The 19,094-nt window shown below is 36.3% G+C and overlaps 2 protein-coding genes across 5 annotated transcripts; both read right to left on the bottom strand.

The window, feature by feature from the left end:
* Positions 1 to 484: 484 nt before the first annotated feature.
* Positions 485 to 3,284, bottom strand: LOC113731327 (uncharacterized). Of its 2 annotated transcripts, XM_072074694.1 has the most exons (3): positions 3,073 to 3,284; positions 1,869 to 2,034; positions 485 to 1,315 (listed from the first exon to the last, which is right to left on the bottom strand). In XM_072074694.1, exon 3 carries the CDS (start codon positions 1,302 to 1,304, stop codon positions 642 to 644), a length of 663 nt encoding a protein of 220 aa, XP_071930795.1. In that variant the 5' UTR covers positions 1,305 to 1,315; positions 1,869 to 2,034; positions 3,073 to 3,284; the 3' UTR covers positions 485 to 641. The 2 variants fall into 2 exon arrangements, with proteins under 2 accessions (XP_071930795.1, XP_027112332.1); XM_027256531.2 differs by lacking the exon at positions 1,869 to 2,034 and having other exon boundaries at positions 3,073 to 3,281.
* Positions 3,285 to 5,123: 1,839 nt separating this feature from the next.
* Positions 5,124 to 18,685, bottom strand: LOC113726350 (uncharacterized). Of its 3 annotated transcripts, none has more exons than XM_072074691.1 (23): positions 18,399 to 18,685; positions 17,961 to 18,292; positions 17,166 to 17,269; positions 16,947 to 17,015; positions 16,124 to 16,184; positions 15,032 to 15,171; positions 14,296 to 14,485; positions 13,748 to 13,809; positions 13,400 to 13,488; positions 12,149 to 12,221; positions 12,007 to 12,066; positions 10,690 to 10,836; positions 10,490 to 10,528; positions 10,353 to 10,390; positions 9,789 to 9,875; positions 9,490 to 9,655; positions 9,122 to 9,199; positions 8,603 to 8,736; positions 7,298 to 7,374; positions 6,831 to 6,900; positions 6,652 to 6,717; positions 5,591 to 5,740; positions 5,124 to 5,495 (listed from the first exon to the last, which is right to left on the bottom strand). In XM_072074691.1, exons 1-22 carry the CDS (start codon positions 18,456 to 18,458, stop codon positions 5,606 to 5,608), a joined length of 2,277 nt encoding a protein of 758 aa, XP_071930792.1. In that variant the 5' UTR covers positions 18,459 to 18,685; the 3' UTR covers positions 5,124 to 5,495; positions 5,591 to 5,605. The 3 variants fall into 3 exon arrangements, with proteins under 3 accessions (XP_071930792.1, XP_071930791.1, XP_071930793.1); XM_072074690.1 differs by having other exon boundaries at positions 5,124 to 5,473; XM_072074692.1 differs by having other exon boundaries at positions 5,233 to 5,473; positions 9,490 to 9,652.
* Between the last annotated feature and the right edge of the window lie 409 nt (positions 18,686 to 19,094).

Genomic DNA, 19,094 nt, shown 5'->3' with positions numbered 1-19,094 from the left:
AACGCTCGACAAAATGTTTTTATCCAAACAACTTCAAAAATTACTGCTGATTTAGTAAGAACTGCCTTAGTCATCGTTTGGGATGTTTTTTTAAAAAAAAAAAAAAATGTAAGAACTGCCTTTCACTAACCCAAAAAAAACAAAACAAGGATAATTAAGATTTATTCGTTCTTTCAAATTTTTACATAAATGAAATTACAAAAGCTGCAATTGGTTCTTCCTCACCGCTGAAACTGAAATAGAATAAAGTTTATGTAGAGTTACAATGCAAAATTACCTTACTTGAAGGAGAGTATAACACAGCCATAATCGGAAAAAGAAGAAGTCTGAAGTAGTAACATTAACCAAATTGGTAACTTCAAAGCTAATTTTCAAATGTAAGCCTGGACCCATATTTTCTTAGATGGATGCTCTGGTTTTCTTAATTTTCCAGCAAGCAGCAAGCATTATTGTAATCATCTACGTTGAGTCGAGGGAAAGCAAAGAGCACAAGTCAAACGCTAATTCGATATGAAATGCGAACAGAGGAAGATGTCACTTTCAGAACTAAGTCGACATTTCGACCACAGATCAAGCAAACGTGCATTAGACAGTTCTCTCGACATACAATAGCATGACTACCAACTTCTGAAATCGAACGCCTAAAAAATTAGACGCAAAAGTATTAAGAAGCCAGCAAGCAGGGCAATTATCTTCCAAAAGACCAGTTTCCCCTCCACTTGAGTTGAATGGTGATGAAAACCATGAGAGTATCCTCCGTGGAATGAACTTGAAAACACATAGGGCACTCCTGTCGTTGCCCCATAGACAGTGGCATCATGCATTGCATGCATCTGAAAACTAAAAACAGCTGGAATAATGCCAAAAAGAGCAGACAGCGTTAGGTTTCCAAACCTTGCATTTGACATGGGATCCAACTGATCTTGTGTGAAGTGGTTCATATTTACAGGCGGAGCTGATGGTGGTCTTTGCCCAACAGGCCGATTTGGAATATTAACTCCCGATATTTGGAAGGGTTTTGAATCTGATCTTCCTTTGCCCCTTCCATATATAGGAACCAGTTTCTCCTCAGCTATTATGGCTTTACAAACCGGACATTCGTGGGAATACGAATGACCTTGCAGCCATTGGTACAGGCAAGGCCAGCAGTAAAGATGGCCACAAAGTGTCACAACGGGATTTTGAGCTAAATCAAAGCAGATATTGCATTCAAAATCACCAACATCACCAGCCTCATCATTCTCATCAGTTGAGTGAGAAGTATCCACTGATTCACTAGTCCCACAATCCATATCCACTACCATGAATCTCAAAACTGCATAGAAACAAAATTAAAATATTTACTAAGGCCTTAAAATTCTGGCATAGGAAAAAACAGGTTCAAAATTAAGTAAACAAATTGACGTGTGAAACTAGAGCAATGAAGGGCATTCCAACAACATAGATAATAAACTAAAAAACCACAGCCAGGCTACAACATGTCATATTAGCAATATTTGTTTAACACACAAATATGCACACAACTCAACATCATGAACCTTAGAAATCAATCAAGCCTTAGGACGTTGATATGTAGGAATTTGCCAACAAAACAGTCAAAGAATAGTATGGTTTCACATTGGAAAACCAAACCCAAGAAGCAAGCTACGTGCTAAAATTGCTGGTCCTACATGATCAATCACTCTGCCAAGAAGTGGTGACTAGGAATTCTTGTTCTCCTAAATGCACAAGTATGTGTTTTAGGCATCCATCTCAAGCTATACTGAAACTAGACGGCTAAGGACAGCAAGGAGGAGATTATCAGTATCTGAAAAATCAATAACACGAGAATGAAAAACAATGGTTATCAGAAAGACAGAAAAGCCAACCTCAGTACTAAGAAGTGCTCATACGTAGCCTAGCAGGGTAAAAAAAGCAATCACATAGTGCACTTTTCTCTGACACTATCCATCTAGATATATCACTCTAGCTCTTGAACCCCAGCCTCTTTCCACAATTTTACCAGAAACCTGTCGCACATGGGGGAAGGATTTCCTAACAACCTTTTTGAGTCAGATTCACAAAGATAAGCATTCAAAAGTAGTACCGTGCTACTTCAAGGCCTGAAAGAAAACAAATTACGCAACTAAAGATATGCATTGTAAACTTTTCCAGTCCATATATCTGTAACACCAATTGAATCTTCTGGCAGTCTCCCCATTTTGATCATCACCAGTCCTAAAGACAGGGTAATTTTTAATCCTCATAACATTGCATAGGATTCAAAGCACCAATTGCTGCAACCACCTGATTCCTCACTAACTAAATTAAGGAAGTCTAAAAGTGAACGGATTGTTGACGTAGCAAGCGCCTTTAGACCTCAAGTAAAATCCATTTAACGTCTTCTTGACGTAGCAAGCGCCTTTAGACCTCAAGTAAAATCCATTTAACGTCTTCGTTAAAGTAATCAACTGAATACCACCATTGCTAAGGGATGCTAGCTCCCAGGCAGAAATACAACAATCAACTCAAGTTTACAGACACTGAGAAGATATTCCAACCCAACTACCACTTTCATTAAACCAAATTCATCCATACAATACGTAAACATCATCAAAGACCGTTTCAGAGGCTATACATGAAAATAAACATAAACCATGACACCCACTAAATTATAAACAATCAAAAAAAGAGCCAATAAGATTTGAGAATAGCATAGCCCAGTGGTTAACCGTCTAAGTCCCTCGTATACAACCAGGGTTTGATCCCAATAGTCGCCATGATGACTACCACTCCCTCCCTCCGAACCCCCCCCCCCCCTTTAGAAAATATCTTTAAAAAAAATCATAGTGATAATTCTAATTATTTACACTTAAAACTTAAGTAGCAGTAATTTCATCCGTAGCAATCATCAATTGCACCACCCTGAAAGAACGGTTTCCAGCAATTCCGAAATTTTCGAAAAAAAAAAATCAACAAAATCTAGAATCCTGCACTAAATTTGATTAATAAGAGACTAAATTAGCGTAACAGATAATTTATGTGAAGCCCAGAGATCGAAGTAGAAAGAAAATAATTAAGTGAAAAACTTACTCAAAGGGGAAAGAATCCTCTAGACAGATCCAATCTGAGAGGCTTATCTATTTCAGCAAATATGTACTTCTTTTTTTTGTCAAAAGCAAATATGTACTTCGACAATCGAAATAGGGAGAAAGAAGGGAGGGGAGGCCCAGAAGGACGTGACCAGGAAGTGGGGCGGCGGGGAGGGACCGAATTGGTTGGAAAACATCTTTTGGAGGTTAAAAGTTAAAACTAGGGGGTTCCTGCGGGAAAAGGGAATTACGAGAATGGTCCAGCTGCCTCAAGAGAAAAAGTATTTTCCAATTGTATTATGTGGCACGTGGTGATTGGACTTATATTGAGGAGATTGCGTTCCAATCGACAAAAAAAATCGGAAGTCATAAATTCACCCACCTTCATGCTTGATCCCCGCCCTAAGCATGGATTAATTAATATGAATAGTTTCTAACAGTTGCTATTTATTTGGACTTTGGAGTAATTTGCCAATGCATTTATTTCCTACAAGTAATGTTACTAATGTATCTTATAGATAGATTACTTATGGCATATGGCACACAAGGGGCATTAGATCTTTTACATTAGGTGTGAGAGTTCTTGGAGGTGAGAAAAGTAGGTTTGGTAATTAAATCAAATCACGTTAAATTTTGTATGTCACTTTTATTTTTATATTTTTATTTTAGTGTTCTTGATTTCTTAATAATTATTTGTTCCGCATCTAAATTCCAAGAAACATTTATACTCAATCATAAACTACTCGTAAACTTTATCTTTATAAACTTGAAAATAATACTTCAAACGCATCTAAATATTCTCTATTCATGAGTATCACACGAACAATTCTTGCATGTAAAGGCAAATAAATAAATAAAAGAGGAGGAAAACACGTGAAAGAGTTATCCTTGACGGAGAAAGATTTGAAATTATAAATTGAGGGAGAACCACAGGAATTGTAGCTAGACTAAGGACATGGATGTCTAAGGTGCCAATTTAACCCATAGCTTAATGAAAAATGTCGCCTCCGTTAATCGACTTTTGCCTAAAATATAGAACGGTTTTGCTCAAAATTTGATTGAATTTGAATTTCAAAATTTACTCATGTATCATCTATCCAATGATAGCATATATAAGATTTATCTTCTGTTAAATGCAAACATTGCCCATATGCAGCACACTTGCTCTCATTTTGATTTATCACTCAAATTTGACATAATAAAAAAACAAGAGTCTTGAAACTAAAGATTGGGGCTTTCCACTCTTGTTCCTTAATGACATTATTGTTAGAGTTCTTCTACTAGTATTTCTAAGAAACAGAATTGCAATTTGAAAATTTTTATTTTCTTACTGCTAAAGTGAAAAGTGTTTCCTTTCGTAGATGAAATCTTTTTGTTATTTTAGACTATTTTGATGCCAACCATAATTTCTGATTCATCAAATTGGGGTACAGTTGCATGGCATGCACACAGCATTAACGATTCAATACGGACCACAGATTTTATTTACTCCAGACTTGGAAATATATTTTTCTTTTCTTTTTTTTTTATTGATCCTGAATTTATCACCAGGATTTTGAAAAGTGACTGTAACCACAACTTTTAATACAAACAATCCAGCGAAATACGTACATGTTTTGAGGTATAAACCTCGTTTTTTTTTTTCTTTTTGGATCAATAGGGGATATCGACACCATTTTTACTCCAAACTATACTACGAGAAAGCCTTGCTAGGCTAAGGCAACTTAAGAGGGAAAGGTATTCATCTCTAAATCAAAAGGATCCACTACTACACCTGCCAGGATGAATATACCAATTTAACAAATTCTAATCGGATGCGGATTTATTACAAGTTAATCAAGATCTGGGCTGAAGTATCTGAAGAGCGTACGCAATCAAACTAATTATCTTCAAATGATATGGCACCTTCAATAACAGGCATCAGGCTAGCAGCTCCTATTTAAGGGGAAAAAAAAATAGATAAAAAATCAGCCAGAAACCTAAAAGAATATTACACCTTTCGCATTCTCATCTGGGATCAACGGAAGTAGCAAAATGCAAATAGACGAAAACTGGCAAAGATGAACGAAAAGTAAACGCAAGTAACTCGCAGATGTTCACGTGATTGTCAATTTGGAACGAGTTCTAGTTCCAAATTATCATTCCTGTGAGTACAAAGCAATTTTCTCCTACGTATAGGTTTTCTTATGTGTCTGTGAGTACAGTAACAGACTTCAGTGGCCTCAGTTACACGGTGGAAGCCTGGAAAAACTACCCCACTTTCAGTTCAAGTGAAAAGCAATAAAGCGATCAGGATCACATCCCATCAAACGCATTGTACTGCCCGGTCATACGTCCCAAATGTACTGCAGTTCTCCTCAAATGCATCTCGTCTTCAATGATCATGTATTGTCACCCTGGCTCTGTCAAATAACTAGGTCAGACCTGTAGAAAGCAGGTGCTAACCGCTTATGTTCATAATTTCACAAAGAATGCTTTTTTTCTACAGATCGGGGGGAAAAAAAAAAGGTTGGATTTACCCCGGAGTAGCATATTCAGCTCTGCTTTATTATCAGTTCAATGTCAGCTCCAACTTCAGCAATCTTCGTGGCCTTAGATGCTTTTGCTGCTTTTGCAATGCTTTCCACATCGAAGTCGACAGCTATTTTTCTAACAAGGCCTTCAAGCATCTGAATTTCGCACAATAATGTTACTAACATGAGTGAAATGGAGAAATGTCACAAGTCAATTTTAAAACAAGAACAGCATGGCCAAAAGATGATAATCACATTGACTACCTAAGAAAGTTGAACCCAAAACATGGAAGAAGGATATAGGTGCAAAGGCGCTAAAAACAACAATCGAATTTCATTTACGGACCACAGATTTGCTTCCATTGCATATGTGCAGAAAAATCATACTTCTCAAATGAGCAATGACCTATCTGCATAATTCTATGTGCGAAGTCCAAATGTTCTCAGCAACGAATGTAGTGTATAAAATCTAAAATGCCAATAACTATCAGGGGCAGGGAGAAATCAGATTGACCACCTTGATTGCAGAGATTACAAAAGCTGAACATAGTCACAGTTACATCCTCCTTACAGCTTGTGAACATTGCTTTTGAAAACTGAGAATCTAGCTAGCAGCAACCAGGCTTACACCATTTTAATCTTCACAATTGCATAGGGCAACCACTTGCTACTCAATAAACAATTTAGTATCTATTTTTGCAAACTACTCTATTTTCTCTGAACTTACAGGGCTACTGTCTCCTCTGCCAGTGGCCTTCCATCTTTGCTCAACATTCTCATAATCAAAGGTCATGGAAGATTTTAAATGTACTAGCATTTACCAAATTAACAAATCTATCTCCATAGAGAACCAGAAAGACTATAGTGTGACTTCACCAGTTGGTTAAGCAGCCCCTGTTGCTTTGCCAATGCTTGAAATTTTGCCCTAAAATTCCATCTTACATTTTATACTTTTACTACAATTTGAAGCATCAAATGAAGTTTGTGATTTAGAGCATGAAAAATAGGGAGAGATTAGAATCAAAGTAACTACAACTACAGAAACAAAGAAAGAAGCTCGAACTTACCAAAGATCCAATGGCAACCAAAGCCCGAAATCTGGAATCGGTATCAAGACTTTCATCTTCTGCAATCTTTAAGATCAGAGGAGAAAATACATAATGTGAAATATACGGTCCTATTAAACACCAAAAGACATTTAAACAGGAACATTTATTTTTCACTAAATGAGATTAAAAGACATTACCTCAAGTGCTGCCGAAAGAACTTGAGCTTGCCCTTCTTCATCCTTCTTTTCAATCAGTAGAATGGCATAACTGAAAATACCACAGAATGATAGCCAAGAAGTAGAAGGTAACAGGAAGAAATTAAGTAGTCAAGAAACAGCCAGCTTAAACAAAAAGACAATTACTTTCAGTAAAACCAATTATAAACAGAGATGGACACAAAGAGACTTTCTGCCTGACAAGAAGAAAACAGAATGGTGGAAGTGGAACAGATATTGTCAAAACTGTGCAATTAGCAATAACCACAAGCTCATAAAGGACAAAAGAATAAAGAGTTCAATTAGCATGCTCGATACATGACAAAAACAGAGCAGAACAAAATATTGCAATAAACTGTTTAAAAAGATTTTTTGGTCAAACACGGCAGAGATTAGCGTCAGAATATAGCAACTACATTATAGGAAATGATCGTTCACAAGGTACATACTTGAGCATCAAAGTTGAGTAAGCCACTTGTACGTTTTTATTTGAAGATGAGTAACTACTTGAGAAGGCATCCAGTATCTACAAGATCATTAAAAAAGACATCAGAAAAAGTGAAATTCAGTAAGCTATCAATGGACAAGGAAATATGGATGCATAAGCTAAGCACGCGCAACTTGTACAGTACAACAACAGCATTCTTGCACAGATTCAGTTATCAAATTGTTAGCAAACTTGAAACACAGAAAAAGAAAAGGCACAAAAACAAAATACTAGTTTAGTCAAAGTAAATCACTAAAACTTCCCATTAGAACTCTTCATTACATAAACAGCCAAAGATACAAACCATAGGCTCCAAAACCAGAAAGCATGCACATAGCTAAAGGAAGGCAAGCTTCTGGTGAAAATATAGGGCAACTATACAATAGGCACTGCAAATTATGTACCTTCATAGAAACCAACAAGCAGCAGTGAAGACAGCTGGGGTAATGGATAAAAACAATTCATATTTTTGCCCCTAATTAGTTGATTTACATAGCTAAAGGAAATAGAAACAAATAACATTAATGCCATTTGTGAGCTGTTCAGTCTCTACTTTGATATTTATCTGTTTCCACCCTAGTAACATAGGTGAGCAAGAAGCTGATAAATTAAATCAGATTAAACATTGAAATTGCAATCATTTCCTAACTTTTTATTAGGACCATGATTTTATCCTTTAGCCAATGAAAGGGGAAACTATGAACAAATTCATGCAAAAAGGAAAACAAAAAAACTAGGGGTATATTGCTAGTTAATCAAAAACAAAGTTTGATCCCTCTATCTTTCTTAAGCTAAACTTACCAATCATATGAATGAAAACATCTATTTACAAATTGCTGATATACAAAGATTAACTATTCCTTCCATTCTACTTCTTCCCAATGGAATCTAGAACCATAAGCAACTTGTGCAGGTTAATTACATATTGAAGAAGTTTCGATAAGATTTTCCCAAAGGGGTAAGAAATCAATAACAAAAATGAAGAACAGAAGTAGTCATCTATTCTTTGCCTTATTCACACCATTGAACGAAATTTCCAAACAAGAGAAACAGAAAACAGGAATAACAATATGAGTAAGATCAAATATGAGGGAAATTATTTTTAATTTTCAATTATTTTGCCCTCATTCCATTTGGAAACTAACAATCTCATATTCAACAATTTTTAATCTTTTCTATCTTCATGAAACTGCACCCACTGAAGTGAATCTCTAACTCCATCCCTGCTGACAAAGTACATAATTCTAAGAAAGATCTCGTCACTAACCTCAGCACGCTTTTTCTGTAGCCAGTCATGGTACATTGAATTCTTGAAGAGATTTGCTACAGCTCGGATGCTGGTCAGAAGGTTTGGTGGAAGAGGAGAACTTGTGACCTTCTTAGCTAACTCCACAAACACATCTGGTGAACCAAGTTGAAGATTACCAAAAATCAAGATGCAAACACCGAAATGGCTTAACTTATGGACACCACATTACATCACAAGACAAGTATATTGGTTAGCCATTTAAATAAAGCAGGACGCTAAAGGACATTCAATTTACATAGCCTGATAACATAAACCAACACTCCGTTGATTATTAAATAACAATTGTGAAATAATTGCTCATATATCCATAACAAATTGGTGTTCTGACCAAGCAAGCAGGTTATTATTAGGCAGGAAATGCCACAAAGGTTGCCAAAAAATCTTATAGGAAACTGCTAGAGTAATTTTAAAACGAACATCATAACCAATTCCATGGAATCTGCAACACATAGAGCATAACAGGAATCTAATTAGTACCATTTCCATCACTTGTGTTCTTGAGAAGTACTGTTGCTCCATCAGGGTGTAGTATTACCATCCGCAAAAGATCAACAACTACAAAAAGACTAACAACATTAAGAGACTCTGCATGGTGACCAGTCCCCACAAGCAAAAAAAAAGCCAAAACTGGCAAAGGATTCTCATTCAATTTTTGTCATATGCATCAGATGAATAGGCATGACTGTCTCATTCAATTTTTATTTTAAACAACAGGCATCACCAATTAATTCAGCAATATTCAACATCTGGTTCCAACTAAACCATAGTTCGATGGACATGAGAATTAATGGAATGCAAGGAGCAGGAAGGGACACAAATACTGGTGAATAAGAAAACAATATCACCTGGGAATATCATTTCAACAGGCCAACTATTCAGCAACTTCAGCACCAAATCCATGTCACCATCTGAAAATTTACTACTGTGGTAGCGTGATGTGTCCTTCAAAATCTTAACAATGTCTCCAATTCTTGACATTTCAGCATCTGGAACTGACAAATGCTTGTTCTTCTTTATGAAGAGCCAAACTCAGATGTAAGAAAATTATTGAGCACATAAAACACATTAGGAGGGGCAAAGGAACAAATATACAAGAAACTGAACAACACATAAAACTATTTTGATAGATAAGCACAAACTTTACCATGTCAGAAAGTAGAGTACTGTTGAACTCTGCAATTTTCTTCAAAATACCATCGAACGGCGCTACGTCAAAGACAAGCATTCCTTTCTGGGTAACAAAGTTATCATACGTTATTAGATAACAGTCAACAGTATAATCACAATCTAATAAAAAAGATACTGTATTTCAACTAAACCTTACCACATATTTTCTACTATTTCCAAGTTAAGAATATGTGAAAGCCAGATTGCATGTCTTATCCAAACACACAACACAAAGCCAAAGACTGAAGAAGAGGATTTTTCCAGGATATCACATAATAGGGCATAATTGAACATTCAATTTTAATTGTCAAAGCAACAAAATTTACAACTTTCTCATGTCACTATGTTTCAAAAATTATTTCAGAATAAAAGAGTACACAATATTCTCAAATTGACTGCTTTAATAAGCATCTCTCTCTTCACCAAGAGTGCCAGGTATGGATAAATACAAGGTATACAAGAAACCATTTTAGACAGCGTTGCAAGTGAACAACTTCATGATCTCAATCCTAGGTGCAAAAGGTACTTGTAAAGAGCTCACCTTGGGAATATGCTTAAAGGTAGGCTTTTCCACAGAGGCTGTTAAAAAGGAGAAAGCAGAACTCTAAGTTTCCAAAATGGGAAAAACTAAAGAGCTAAGGTGATAATTATAAAATCTCATCAACATTGAAAGTATACCTTCTGATTTTGAAGGTTGTCCAGGGATATAAGCACTGGCTGAAATTTAAATTGCCCATGAAAATTAGGGGAAGGAGGAGGTATTTAGTCAATGATCCAGGAAACAAATTTGAAAAACAAGAGATGCAGTTAGTCAAAAAAGCACCACATGAACCAACTCCAACAATAATTATGCAGCAACAATTATGATCTATACTTACACCCAGTAAAGGGATCACGGAAAGATGGATCAAGAGAAAAGTCTTTTTGTCCAGTATTTTGCAGTATAAACTCCACAATCTGTTGGCGATAGGATAGGGGAAGATTCTCCTTAAGCAGCCACTTATCGGCAGCAGCATAAGGATTATCTGTGAAATGGACACCAAGAGAACAATCACTAAAAGTCCAACAACCAAATACATGGTTTGGATCTGTTTTATGTGAACATGTTAATAATGATGCCAGTGACAAAACAATCATACTCGAGTAATTGCACAGCATCAAGGTACTTTTCCTCGAGCTTTCTTATTTGTTGCTTAAATACCAGTAAATTTTTGGAAAAAAAGAGAAGAAACCAAATGGGAAATAATGCCAGATGCAAAGCAGGCTCACAACCATAGTCAAGGTAACACCACGTAGGTAAACATCCCACATGATGTAGAGATACTGGCAGCACAACTTACTGTCACTTCCTTTTATAAATTTTGATGAACACATAAATAGAGCGTACTTCCTTCTTTTGCTCATTTTAGGCAAAAAGCTGATCGAGGATAATTTTATTCGTGTTTTTTTATTACTCTGCTTTAGCTCAAAAAAGCTGTAATAAAATATTTCAGAGATCCCACAGAGATGATTTTCTAAAACTTCACTTACAAAAGCATCTAGGAAAAAAGGAGCTCCTCCCCCCCCCCCCGGGGGGCCAAAAAAAAAAAAAGAATTACCACTTTCAGCAGCTGTAGAAAATGTATAGCAAACAAGAACAAGCACTCTGAATACACAAATAACTGAGACCAATGAACTTCCTACAACTTACACAATCTATCTTGTAAGTTTGCATAATAGCATTTGCCAAAGTTCACCAGTCTGAAAATAGCAATACAATTGAAAGCAGTAATGCAAAAGAATCCTTTCATATAAGCATTAGATGACCAAAGAATTTGCTCATTCAACCAAGACGGCTATCCAGATTAACTCAAAAACATCAATTTCTTACACCTCAATCCCATTTTCAGTTAAAAGCATCTCCTTGCTCCGCTCCCCAAACAACTAGAGTATTCACCCATCCAATGTTCCATCTTCTCACCCAGTAGCGTTAGACTCCACACAACATACATCTATGTTTTTTCCATTCCATTAAAATATGAAAAGTGCGTCATGGAGATTCCCAGCTAATTTAATAAATAATTAACATCACACAATAAAAAGAAAATTGTTGGAAATGAGGAGATAAACAACTATCAAATACCACAACCCAATTACTTTGATTGGCATAAAGACGGTGTTAACTACCAAAGAAAAAGAATAAAAGAACATAGTACCTGAGCGATTATATGGCAATTTACGAATAGGCTCTCCATCTCCAATATCAACATCAAACACTGAATATTACAGGCACCAGATTGTCAATAACAAAGAAACACATACAAATGAAAAGCAAATCCTAAAGGGGAATTAGCTAACCATAGTCATACTGAATCCCGTCAAGAACAGGACGAGTCAAACTATCATCAGGTCCATCAATGACTTCACCAATCTGAATTTCAATAAAAACCACATATACACCATTTATTAAAAGTTCTAAAAACATAAAAAAATTAAAGTTGGACATATATTTTACAAAAGATCATTATAAAAGGAAGAAATTGAATATAATTTTTTCACACCAATACTGAAGAAAGTCTTCATACTCATTTTCAGTCTTTCAGCAGCCAAACAGGGAAGTTTGACCAGCACAATGACAGAATGATTCCGAAAATTTAGCAGACCTTTTGTAGTTGTCAATAGGGGCAATTTTGGTGACTACTCCGTCCTTCAGAGCAATGAGTTTTGAACAAATTTTTTGTCCAAGTGCCATTTAAACAGAAAAATGAACTAAATTTTGCATTTACAAATACACTTCAAAATGCTTCAAGTAAATATTGAAGGTTGCTACAAGTTCCTGTTTTAGTATAAAATGCCAAGGCTGAAAAGGATGAATTGTCCTGCAAATTCAGGTCAGAAGAGGATATTGATCGGCTATACATGTTAATGTGGTTTAAAAAGAACAAACTTTACACACTTGTGCGGAAAGAAGACCTTATATGAGGGTAGAAAAAAGTCACCATGATCAACCTTACATCACCTAGATCCACTGGAGTTGCATTAGATACCAATTCTTTGTCATCAGTCTAATGGTTAACTCAACAGGTAGATCATGAATTATTACATCTCAATTTTAGTTTCATGCAAATCAATTTAGGAACTTTGTGAGTTTTGCAGAAACCATTTACCATCCAGACAACTCAACAATGACCAAAGGGATCCTGTTAAAATGTAAATGGGTCAAATGACACTTTTCAAAACCTTGGTGTTCTAATTTATTACCTACCATGTTTACATTCTTTCATTGAAATAGTTGCTGCTCATTCTCTTTACTAAAGCAGAAATAACTAAATTAAGGTTTATCAATGCAGTAAAGATGGAAAGAATTTGATGTAACAAACACAGAAGTTCAGAGTCAAACCTTCACAAAAGACAATAATTGAGCAGTTCAGAGTCAAAAGTAACAAACACAGAAAAGATGAAATAAAAGAAAATTAGCTACAAAAGACCAAATGGAAATGCTGCTATTCTTTGCTGATCAGCCGCCATGAGACACTGGGCACAAATAAAAGGTGGGAAAAAACAATCATGATTACAGGTATCTATTATTAGCAGAAAACCAAATATTACTTTATCCCACTTGTATTCTCTCATATTCCATGTATATGCCACACCATTGTCCCCTTCTCGTACTACTTTTGTCTGCCCATCACTGGTTCCTGATCAGCATATTATCAGAATAAAATTAAACAGGAATTGAAGGAGGCACCTCTAGATTTATAAAAGCATTCCAGCTGTAGAAAGAGCCAGTTCAATAAAGCTCATGTTGTAACATCATATGTTACGTAGACACAACACCATTATTATTTTAAACAGAGTTTCTACTATCATAATTCAATGAACTGGCATTAACAGTACATCTAATGCTTAATAAAGCAACTAAGCAATATTTTCCACTAAACAAAACTATAACTAAACCTGGAGTCTGTAGAGCATCCAGCCCTGGTAAATCTTCCAACTTCAATCCACCAACTCTCTTCCTAATACAAAATGAAACAAAAGTTAAGAGCATTACACATTCATAAAACTGAAAAGCCAAATTTTGCATTCATAACCTAACCAACAATTCCAGTATAATGCTGCCAACTGTAATTCATGTCATGCTACATAAAAGTTATCAACAAAGAGAATTATGTACTCATGTCTCCTCTCAAGATAAAACCACAAACCGAGCAACAAACAAGGGTATTAGCGCGAGAGGGGGTAGAAGGAAGGGGAAGAGAAAGAGCACAGGGTCAAGACAATACTACTACTTTCCTTTTGGATTTGAGGACCAGTTTTGATAACAAAGCACGGATGGGAAATTAGAATCTGATGCAACCACCAAAACTAAAAATTGCAGTGATACTGATTTCACTGACTAGAGCTTATCAAACTCATAAATTCCTACCAATATAGCTGATAGAAAATATACCGTGAAAGCTAAAAGTTAAAATTTAACTAGAAGACGAGTTTAGATGTTATACCTACTACACTTGTATTGAGAAACTTGAGAAGAATATGATTCAAGTTCCAGCAAGTCAGCAATTTTATCCTGATGTACTGTCCAAATGCGGACAACACCATCAGAACATGCTGTCACAATGTCTCCATTTTCCAGGAATTTGGCATCCCAAACACAACCAGGGTGCTCTATGCTCTGAACACAAGCTCCATCTACAGCACAAAATAATGCTGTTCGTAAGGGGAAGAAAATGTGGCTCAAGTAAAAGAAACCAACAAATTCAAGGATGACCAAATTTCATCCACCATGAAAGTCCCTGTACCGAGTCCTGAACAGTTACTTCATACAACATAAGCATGCTTCTACTAAGTGATAAATAGTCAATACGGTTTTTATTATGTATTCACATTCAGAAACAATTAAATAATAAATACACAAGGGGGGAAAAAAGACCAGCCACTTGTTGCTGAATGACTCTTTGAACAAGCCATTTCTTGAAATCACTTCACATAACACTTATAACAAGTTCTCTTTTTCAATGCTAAACTCAGACTTTAAGCCGTGTTACAAGGGGAAAAAGGTCAATGGCTATAGGTTTGCCAAGGCAGAACCCAAACAAAATGTAGAATAACTGAATACCACTAACCATAAAAGATATCGTCAACAAACTAAAAAAGTTGATCAAGCAAACGAATTGTGGTGTTAATCAATATTGCAGAACCAACTTCGAAGATGAAAGCCAGTCTAAAACACATTACCTTTCCATATTTTAGCAAAACAATCCTCACTGCCACTGACAATAAGCCCAGAAACATGGGCATCTACAGAATAGACAATAGAAGTGTGACCAACCATCTCCATTAGAAGCTGACCACTAAGCGCCCACAGCCTGATTGAACTGCATTCAAAGAAACAGGAATTAAATTTATGCAGATTAGAGACAAAAAATGACTAATATCTCCACCTTACAAAGAAATAAAGTAGAACAGATTGGCACAAAGACGTGCCTACAAGTAAAAAGGGATTCTCTAAAAACAGCTAGAATAAGATCATAGAAAATACAAAGAAAAGAAAAAGACAAGAGAAATCCCAGCATGGGATTTTAACTAAAAAAAAAAAAACCTAACCCATATAAAAACCAGGAAAAGACATGAGCATGAATATTATGCTGCTTCCAGTGAAATTCTTGTAACAAGGCCCAAAAAACAGTAGCAATTCAACAAGCAAATATAATGGTTCAACCTTCCCTAATGCGCTCCCTCTTCTCTCTTCTGTCTGCATGTTTACAATTGGTCTTTTAAATCAATTCCCCTGCTAGAATTTTTCCTTGATTTAGGCCAAGCCCACCCCAACTGTGGCAACAGGCTGTTGCAAGTTTCGACCTTAAGCCTAGCTTACCTTATAGTAGACAAGATCATAAGCTACCAGAATCAACCACTGGCATCTTGGTGGAATAGCCATTGCTTTAGGATTAACACCAAGTAGTCATCAAAAAACATTCACTAGTATTTTACCAAGGCTAATTCATTCTGCAATGTAGTCCTTTTATCAGCCTAACTTAAGCCTAGCTTACCTAATCGTAGACAAGATGATAAGCTACCAGAATCAATCACTGGCATCTTGGTGGAATAGCCACTACTTTAGGATTAACACCAAGTAGTCATCAAAAAACATTCACTAGTATTCTAACAAGACTAATTCATTCTGCAATGTAGTCCTTTTATCAGCCTAACGTTGACCATGAGCTGATGTCCCTCTAACTGAATGGACATAAAGACAAATGTCTTGCACCCTTCCTTGTGAGGATCGACAATTATAGTGAATCCATTGAAGAGAAAAAAGAATCTTACCCATCATGTGATGCAGAGATAATTCCTAAAGCTGGCATAAAGGCCAAGCCTCGAACAGTATCTGCAAAATGAAGGACATTAACACAACTACAAATCTTAAATACTGCACATGGTAGAGCTGACGAGTTTGAAAAGCAAACAGTCAATAAAGTTGTTCATGTCTATCATAGTCATCGATGCTAATCAGCATTCACACATGCAAGACCACAAAGAAAGATGCATTCTTAGCCAGCATTGCTTCATTATTCCAGCTGACCCCACTTAAGCCCAAGCACTAGCGCACCTCAACCACAAAATTCTCCTCACCAACCAAATTTTCTATTGCAGAAACAGTGGCTTTTCCTCCACCATAATAAGTACCATCTAAGGAGGTCCACTAAAAGATTGATATTTTATTTTTCACATATCAGCAATGACAGTCAGCTTCCAACTTATGAACTATCATATAACTGTCATGCTCCATGCACTTGAATGGATCTCAATTTCTGTCAGAGGGTAACTTATCCCTTAGCCTCAATGCTCGCTTTCTCAAAATTTGGCCTCTTTGTTTACCTAGAATAACCTATATTCCTAGGTATGATTATCAAGCCAAAAAACCAAAAAGTTTGACCAAAAAGTAAACAGTGACCAAAAAATAAGGAGTCGTTTAAATGATCCAGTAGAAATATTCATATTGAGATAGAGTGAGGAAGGAGAGCACAAGCGTCCATTAAGCAGAAAACAAGATGAAAAAAAGAACAAGTACTACAGCTAAAGAACATGAATGTTCATATATTCAAGTATACGAGCTGGGAGGATGTACAAAAAGAAGGCCAACATTAACCTGTATGTCCCACATAAGTGTGCACACAGCTCCTCCCTTTCCACAGCTTTAAGGTCATGTCACTTGAACCTGAGTACCATAGCAAACATTATTTATCAACCACTCACATTGTAATTAGGGGAAGAAATTCTATTATCAGACATTTAGTATCCTAACAGTGCAGAGAGTGAAAATTGGTACTTCTAGAAAATTTTGATAACATAAATATGACATCTGCACCTGTAACAAGCTCGCCGGAGGGCAACTTAATAACCGCTTGGACTGCTGCTTTATGTGCTTCCCAAACCTCAACTAGTTGGCCTTTCTTCCATCTTCTTAGTGTGCTGAGATGATGAAAGCAGAAAATCAGATATCATACTCGATGTCAAACAGGTCCTAGCCTTCCAAAGAAAATATTCTCATCTTCTAGTTAGTTTAAACAAGAGTCTTTTTTACTTCAACAATGTTTAAAGAAGTATGAACACGCAAGTGAAATAAATGACAATGGTCTCTCTCTCTCTCTCTTAAATAAAACCAAGTACTCAATCTTCTGCACATCTATATTTGCTCTTCCATTTATTAATTTTTTTTGGCTATATGTACTTTTAGTATATATATTTGCCATCAGGATCAATAGAAGTATGCAACATTGAATTTTTGGAAAAATTCCTGATGCTTAAATTAAAATAGATGGTCCAAATAACAGCTGAGGGACATTTTTACATCATTTCACGTCCATATGCCATGTAAAAACTGTTTTCATTGTGCAATCTATTTTTCCCTGTCTCTTATGTGAGGCATTGAACATGGAAAAATCCAATGTTTATAGGCTACTTAGGCTTCGCTTGGATTAGCTGTTTTAGAGATTATTCAACAAAACCAATTAGACGAACACAAGCGCATGGCATTACATATTCAACCTTTCAATTGATCATTTTCAAACTTAAGCAGTCATGAGTTCCTCAAAAAGGAAAGAAGGAGAAAAAAATGAAGACACATCAAACCATAATAAAATGCTGAACGTATGTCAAGTACCAATCAACGGACGTGGAGACAATATCAGAGCCATCCGAGGAGACACCAGTGACTTGCAATTGATGCCCCTTCAGTACATGTTCCTTCTCTCCAGTTGCCAAATTCCAGACAAAAACAAGCGTATCCATCCCACCAGAAACGAGTCCCCCCTCCGGGAACTCATCGCTCGGTGGAATCCAAGCCAATGGCCCCACAAAACTCGTATGTCCCAATAGAATCTTCGATAGAGCATAATCCCTATTGTTGGACTGATCCAAAGTCCAAAACCTGATCGTTCTATCTCTCGACGACGTCGCAATGCCGACATTGTCACATATGCATATCCCACGAGCCTGAAAGCATAGCACATCCAGCAAATTAATATCAATAATCTATATCACAGTTAATTTTTTCAGATATCCATAGAAAAATTTTTCAAGATTCAGGGAAAATTCCTACATCGTCTTCGTGGCCGCGGAGCTGGGAACTTAGTTTGTACTCTGTGAAGTCGATATCCATTGGTAAATTGCTGGAACTTTAGTTTTGCTGAGCGCGATAAGTATTAGGGTTTTAGGGCTATGTGATCAGCCCTCCGGGACGCTCCAGCTGGGTTTTACGGTGCCCGGAATCTTTTGCTTTCTCTCCACGTTGTTGGTTTTGTCTTCCTACTTTTGCTTCTTCTTGTTCTGCATTCCAAAGTCAAATTGAGGTCCAATTTAAGTTTACGGGTATCATCAATCTGCTCCGCGGAGTCTAGTTGAGTCGAGTGGAGTCCAGTAGCAAGGATGTTCACTTATTTAGCCTTGTAAATAAATTGTTTGTGCAATTTAGTTCAACGAATTTTTGTGGGTAAAACCTCAAACGCAATTTTCATTTTTTCTTTGTTTAGAAAGGAAGTATGCAAATTTCAACAAAAAGAGTTGACAATAGATTTTGTTCCGAACAACAGAGGTAGCAATTTGTCCCAAGTTTCAATGGATTATCCATGCCCATAAGGACTTTGGGCAGAATAGATACTGGAATTTGATATTGAGTTTAAAATAGGACAAATTCCAATTATACCCATTAATTGATGGAAAATTTTGGAAAATACTTGAGTACCCATTGAGCTCAAATAGCAAGACTCTGTTTGGATTAGCTGTTTTTTGTAGTATT

Source organism: Coffea arabica, chromosome 2c (genome assembly GCF_036785885.1).
Source record: "Coffea arabica cultivar ET-39 chromosome 2c, Coffea Arabica ET-39 HiFi, whole genome shotgun sequence".
Lineage (NCBI taxonomy): Eukaryota > Viridiplantae > Streptophyta > Magnoliopsida > Gentianales > Rubiaceae > Coffea > Coffea arabica.
The sequence above is the reverse complement of the archived record's forward strand: the minus strand, read 5'-3'. Positions and strand labels throughout refer to the sequence as shown.

What these genes read in the sequence shown, in the direction of transcription:
- LOC113726350 (XM_072074691.1), bottom strand. Translation starts at nt 18,458, where the DNA reads ATGGATATCGACTTCACAGAGTACAAACTAAGTTCCCAGCTCCGCGGC. An exon ending in CGGGATTCAGTATGACTATG is followed by an intron (nt 12,067 to 12,148) that starts GTTAGCTAATTC and finishes TGTAATATTCAG; the next exon opens with TGTTTGATGTTGATATTGGA. An exon ending in ACAACCTTCAAAATCAGAAG is followed by an intron (nt 10,391 to 10,489) that starts GTATACTTTCAA and finishes CCTTTTTAACAG; the next exon opens with CCTCTGTGGAAAAGCCTACC.
- LOC113731327 (XM_072074694.1), bottom strand. Translation starts at nt 1,304, where the DNA reads ATGGTAGTGGATATGGATTGTGGGACTAGTGAATCAGTGGATACTTCT.